Below are 6,880 nucleotides of genomic sequence, written 5' to 3' on the forward strand. Positions count from 1 at the left end.
GTGGGAGGGAGGGAGACAAAGAGGGAAGAGATATGGGAACATATGTATATGTATAACTGACTCACTCTGTTATAAAGCAGAAACTAACACACCATTGTAAAGCAATTATACCCCAATAAAGATGTTAGTTAAAAAAAAGAATATTTTTATCTATAAATATCAAATGCCAACCAGGTAAAAAGCAACAAATTAGAACTTGGTAGACACCTGCCCATTCAAGCACGAAGTTTATATATTGAAGTCAAGATCCAAAGTATGGATTTGAGAGCAAAAATTTCCTCTGTAGTTTTCTAATTTATTTTTATCTATAAATATCAAATGCCAACCAGGTAAAAAGCAACAAATTAGAACTTGGTAGACACCTGCCCATTCAAGCACGAAGTTTATATATTGAAGTCAAGATCCAAAGTATGGATTTGAGAGCAAAAATTTCCTCTGTAGTTTTCTAATTTATTCAGAGAGGTACATTAGTACATTTAAAAATGTTTAATTTATCAACATTTTAGAAGAGTTTTTTTGTTTGTTTTTAGTGAAGTTTCTTTAAGTAATGCCAAGAATAGAGACTGTTCATTCATACATCAGTGAGTGAATGGGATCTCATAAAAAAAAAAAAAGCCTTCAAAACCTACAAATTAAGCATCTTATTCTAAATGTTGTAAAGACTGCATGGCATCTCAATAATTGTGTTTTACAGGAGTTCCTGCTGTGTTAAACTTTATGTATATCTGATCAGAACTACTAAAGCTGATATGAGAAACAAGGTTAATAATCTGAAAAATACTGGCAAACCTGTAAACCCAAATTGTAAAAATATTTTATATTTTCTTTTAGTTATCACATTAACTTTTTCTCAAGCTATGACTCTACCTTTAAATGAAGATTCAATTTCTAAATTTTCTTGGAGAGGATTTGCAGATATTTGGATAAAGACCATTTACCAAGCACCCAAAAGCCCTTTATATTCTCTTCTAGACTGATACCTATTCTGACTTGTACCTCATAATTTGTAAGTAGGGAACCTGTATGACTTACCCTATTGAAGCAGTGGTCGTGGTTGGGGCCATAAAAATGCTGGAGACATCTCACATTGTTTTTGTTGACGATCTTGTTGAAGAACTCATTGACATATTTGACAGGGAACGCACAGACAGCAGAGCGATTCATTGGTTCGACAGAATCTGGTTTGCTTTGTGCAAACACCCCGTAGAGAATATCATCATTCAGGTTGGCACCTATTTGCTTAGCAAGCTGGGTCCCAGGCTTACTGACATACGCAGCTTGGAGAATATTAAACACTTCCTCCCTTGTGGATCTCTTTCTTCTCTTTTCTGTGAGAATACACTCCAGAGGCATTTCCATGTACGAATGCAAACCAGAGTCTACAGAACAGAACCTGATTATTCTTGTGTGAAAAGTCTGAGCATCTAGAGTTTCCCGTTGGACCGTCAGAAAGTAAATAAAATGGTTGCTTTCAAAGGCGTGGACATACTTAATGGGGTAGGAATCTCGGAACTCAGGTAGAACATCAATATAGGATTGGTCTGTCAAAAACTTAAAACCATCTTGTGTTTCCTTTAGCCTTCTCACAGATATCGAATGCAATGAATGATCTGGAAGGTAAGAAGAATTTATGGTATTGCCCACAAAGAAGTTGATGAATCGATCCTTTTCAGACAGCAGTACTTTGGTTCCCAGGGCACTCACCACACAGTCAGGACATTGGCTGGGCTCTTCATCTGCCTGTGGAGAGTACATGCAATGAACCTCCGACTGTATGTTAGCAGTATTGTCAGGTGGAAGGACGTGTCGCTGGCAGGTCCCTCTGTGGACACTGCCGCAGCTAATGAGTTGGTCATCATAGTACGTGTCAACAAGCAGAGCCATGTTGATGTTATCTTTCCAAACACCACCTGATAAATTGGCTTTGTGGCTGCAGTTCTGACATGGGAAACAATCTGGGTGTTCTAGCACAGGCCCAGTCTTGTACTCAGCAACCTTCTGAAGGTCTTTGTCATTTAAAACGTAAAGGTAGTTAATGGCACCGAGGTAAATGTGATGCTTGTGCGAAACGACATTCTGAATGGGTGTTTCTGCTGTGAAGTTAGGAAGCTGATACTGCATGTTCACATTCATCTTGGACTTTACTAGTGCCTCTTTACACTCCCCATTGCTCTTCTGCACCAAGGTAAACAGAAGCACAAGGATGCCAGGTGCAAGCACAGCAGGGGCCTTCATGGTGAGAAGTTTATCTGCCAAAACATGTTCAAGGCAAGAGCAGTTTAGTTGTCATTAGAAACAAAGAAGAAACTGAAAGAACTATACCAGTTAAACTATTAGAAACAAATCTTCCTAACTGGAATTTTTACATTGAGTGAAAACAAAAAACTCTAGCTGGTTTCACATAAAGATGCATTGTGCAGTTGGACATGACTCTACATAGTATAATTTTAGAACTCAAGCCATGAACAAGTAATTTTAGAGAACCATTAGATGCAAACAATGTTCTGTATTAAGAACGACAGCAACTAGGTTAGACTCATTCAGCAGTGAAGTCAGAAAAATAGCAAACTTCTTTCTTAACCTTTTGCTGGTTGTTTAATGTGGTTTAATATCTGTGGTTAATGACTAGGTTGATATTTAAACTTTCTCAGTTAGTCAAGTAAAGGAATTGTGGTTCAGATTCATTTATTCTACAAGTCACAGCAGGCATTGTTTCCTTGGGAGCATGTAGAATTACTAGGCTAAATTTAGCTTCCTTTTGGTGGAAAACAATCATAAATTCTAGAAGCAATATGATCACATGCTGTTTATAGGATTTTGTGTGCAGAGGAAAGGTATGGTTATAATTTGGCTATAACTGACCTATTGTTTTGGATAGACAAATGTTTAACTTAATGTAAGATCACTGGGAATGTAAAAACAGAAAGCTAAAAATGTATAAAATAAAATATAATCTTTAGGACTAAAGTCCTAGAATTATTTCTCAGGGAAAAACAACATATTGTTCATTACCAAGTCAAAAGTTATTTAGTTAAAAGAACATTATTTTAACATTCCATTGTATGCACACGGACAGTATTTCTACTAGGAAGCATAAGTGGATTTGTTATTCAGGTTTTAAAAAGTTAAGGTGCACAAGTTATAAACATTGTGAGTTCTACTTATAACAGCTATAAGCAGGGTTAGAAAATAAAGGCCTTAGAGAAATAGAAACCAAATAGTTATTACTTCTTTCCCCCTTTTGAAAAAATGCATAATTCTGACAGGACAAAGGGAGTCTCTAAAAACATACTGGGCATTGTAACTATGCCAAAGAGTAACTCTAGGTCCACAAAAACACAACAGAATTCACTGTGCACGGCTCTGTGCTTACACTATGGGAAATGGGACATGGCGCTTACCCTTCAGTGAACTTACAATGGGGTTGAGAGATAATACATATATGCAAATTACTATAATACATGGTATTATAATTTCCTGCATAGCAAAAACCAAATGCTAAAAGCATCAAGAGAGGAAGGCGTGGCCTGTACTTAGGATTACTATGATCATGAGAAATATGGACAAGTCCAATACATTTCAGGTCCAGAAGACAAAGACAATGCCTGTTTGGTTCATCACTCTATCTCAAGGACTTGATATAGAACCTAGAACAGAGTAGGTGTTCAATAAATATATGTTGAATAAATGAGTGAATAAAAATTAAACAATAAGTTCAAAGTCACAGAACAGATAAGTGTAGTAGCCAGAGATTAAAACCAAATTTACTGACTCCAAAATCAAAGATAATTTTACCCTACCAAACTGATAAGAATTACAGGCATTATTTAAGAGGTAATAGAAAGTCATTCAAGGGTTCTGAGCTGGAGAGTCATATGAGCAAGGTTTTACTCTAGGAATATTGATCTGGAGGAAAAGTGTCTTAGAGCAGGGAGAACCTGGCAATAAGACCAGATGACAGGCATTATAGCCCATAACCAGGTAGTAAGGGCCAGAAGCAAGATGGTGGCCCCAAGAATAGAAAGGAAGGGATGAATGAGAGACATATTTGAATAAATAACATTTGACACCTAAACTGGTGGAACACAAAAGAGAAGGTAAAGATAAGCAGCGTTATCTGGGAAAAAGTGGAACAAGTTACAAACTAGGGTAGTCAGTAGGAGGAAGTTAGGCTAAAGATCAAGGAATATGATAAGCTGGTTTTAAACATGTTGAGTTTGATGTGTTATTGAGAAATGAGTGAAAACGTTCTACTACAGGAATGACTAGTAGGTTTTACATTGTTTCCAGCAAGCAGGTTATCTGGAGTAAGTGAAGAATGAAGGTTCCAAGCAGACAGCATATGTGCCAAGCAATAGAGGAGAATCATGAGAAGGATTTTGAGGAGAAGCCTGCTCTTACTGGGAAAGTGGCATGATTAGTCTTGGGTGAGGTAATATCCATCTTAGATGAGACAGAGGCAAGTATAAGCATAAGTGCCAAGTATCTGCCATCTGTGCATTAGAAAGAATGAAACTTCAGGACTTGATCTTAGTGGGGCAATTGGGATTCTAGTTGGAATAGAAATAAACTTTGCATGTTATCTGCACAGAGGGGATGGTTAAAACCAAGAAAGAGTATGTTCATGGAGCGACAAGGTAAAGGAAGAGAAGACAAATGAACCAGATCTCGGAGAATACGCACATTGGAGAAACTAGTGAAGGAAGCAAGGAAGGTAAGTTAGTTCAGGGAGGCGTCATGAGAGCCAAAATCGCACTGTGTCATAGAAGGCAGGCGAGGGCCTCAGGAGGGTGGATGCAATCCACACAAAAGCTCATTGTTGACCTTTACAAGAGTAGTTTCAGCAGATTCAACAGTAGTATCAGACCACTAAATTGCAAGGGTACATGTGATGAGGAAGTAGAATGTTTGTCAAAGGAAGGACAAGCAGAAGGCAATATCAGGGTTGAGAGGACTTTAAGTTGCAGGAAAGACGTATACTTATTTGTAGGTCTCTTTTTCTTCTACTAACGTTTGTTGGGTATCTACTAAAGGCCAGGCACTGTGGTAGGTCTTGGAACCCAGAAACACGGTACCTTTCCCAGGAAGCTCACAGTCACTTGGTGGAGGCAACGGGTTGACAGAAATTATGGGAATGTGTAGTAAGGGCAGCCAACCAGACTGGAAATGAGGCTAGAGCTGAGTCTTGAAGGAGGATGAGGAATGGAAATTCCTAGTGGAAGAGCAGTTTGTGCAAAGATATAGTGGCAGGAGAGAGCATATGATACAATCAGGAAAAATGCAAGTAGACGGGCCTAGAGAAGCGGGGAAAACAAAAAGAGCAAATGAGGGAGATAAAAATTGTTCGATCAACATTCCAAGGGATCAAAAAGAGGCATTTCCAAGAGCCCTGAAACATAAGAGAAGTCACTGTTTCTGAGACAGCAGGAGAAGATGAGAAGTCACATAAAGATATAGGGACATTTAAGAAGTTCAGGGAATATGACCTCAATGTTCTAAAAAATAAATTAGGGTATATGACCATCTGCTGAAATTGATGGTTACAGAGGAGTGACCAGGGACTTCAGGGTAAAGGAGGAGGTTTAGAATATCTACAACAGGGTATGCAAACTGAGGTCAGCAAGAAAGAAAGGATTGTATAGTAGCTCTGAGGGCTTCCTGAAGACACAATGTATATGACTTCCTCTTCACATTCATGAGATATGGAAGAAACCCAAGAAAGGTCAAGGACACAATGATTTTAAGGATCCAAACGAAGACATCTGATTGAGGATATAGGCTTTAAAGGCTACAAAATTATAGTTGGACCAGAGGGCAAAGCAGAGCTTCAGTAAGGTATAAACCATATAATAATAAAAATAATAACTTGTATTGAGTGTTTACCACGTGCCAGGCATTCTGCTAAACCCTCTGATATACTCTTTGTAAACACCCTGTGAAGCAGGAAGTATTATTATTCTCCATTTCTAGATGAGCAAACTTGCCAAAAGTCACACAGAACCAGATTCAATCCCATGTCTGACTGACAGCAATCTGTCCGGGATGTTGAGTGCTTCACTAACACTGGAGCAGCTTCCTGAGCTAAGAGGGAGAGTGCACTGAAGCAGAAGTTAGACAGAGCTCTGGTTCTGGCCCTTTCCCTCTCTAGCTGTATGACTTTAGGCAATTCATTCACCTCTGATCCCAGGGTCCAATAGCCTCACATGACTGCTTTAAGTATCAAAAAGAGATCTTATCTTTGAAAGCACTTTGTTTGTTACATAGTGTATACATGTGTGTGTTTGTGTATATATATACTTATACATGTATAACTATATGATTATTACATATGTGCATATATATGTATATATATATGCATAAACTTGCTGTTTTTGAATGTAAGTCTCACTATTTTAAAGTATACTAGAAAAGTTTTGGCACTGGTAGGGGGAATAACAAGGAGTAGAAGAAAAGGATTTGGGACAAGTTGTTCTATTACAAGACAAATACAAAGTACAAACTACAAATATGTGTCTAAACCTTGTAGAACACATTATGCAGAAAAATTAAATGCACTAGGAAAAATAATATGGGAAGAAAATAAACAAACTATCATTGTCAAAAGAAAAAAAAGCATTACAACCAATTTGCATCTTAGTTGATGCCCATTAATGCAGTGTGGAGTAAGAATGACTTTTTTCTTCTAGGCTTTTTGAGGGAGCCTTCAAAATGATCTTAAAAAAAAAAAATCTGAGGTATTATGTTTAAAAAATAAGTTTCCTATCTGAAGGTTCGTACATGTCTTTCATGGTACTAAACTTCAATCAACTAGAATCCAAGAAAATGTACAAACTGTTATCTCATTTGATGAGATGGCAAATCATAAGAAAACCAGTAGGGA

General features: G+C 37.6%; 1 protein-coding gene across 2 annotated transcripts in view; it reads right to left on the reverse strand.

Annotated features, from left to right (window-relative positions):
- Positions 1-6,880, reverse strand: part of MET (MET proto-oncogene, receptor tyrosine kinase) — a 135,567-nt gene that overhangs the window by 97,465 nt on the left and 31,222 nt on the right. For both annotated transcript variants that reach the window (XM_007450782.1, XM_007450781.1), the window contains exon 2: positions 1,033-2,249. In XM_007450782.1, the coding sequence (XP_007450844.1) occupies positions 1,033-2,235 (1,203 nt within the window). In that variant the 5' untranslated portion in view covers positions 2,236-2,249. The remainder of the gene's footprint in view (positions 1-1,032; positions 2,250-6,880) is intronic.

The sequence above is a fragment of the Lipotes vexillifer genome, unplaced genomic scaffold (assembly GCF_000442215.2).
Source record: "Lipotes vexillifer unplaced genomic scaffold, Lipotes_vexillifer_v1.1 scaffold314, whole genome shotgun sequence".
Taxonomy (NCBI): domain Eukaryota; kingdom Metazoa; phylum Chordata; class Mammalia; order Artiodactyla; family Lipotidae; genus Lipotes; species Lipotes vexillifer.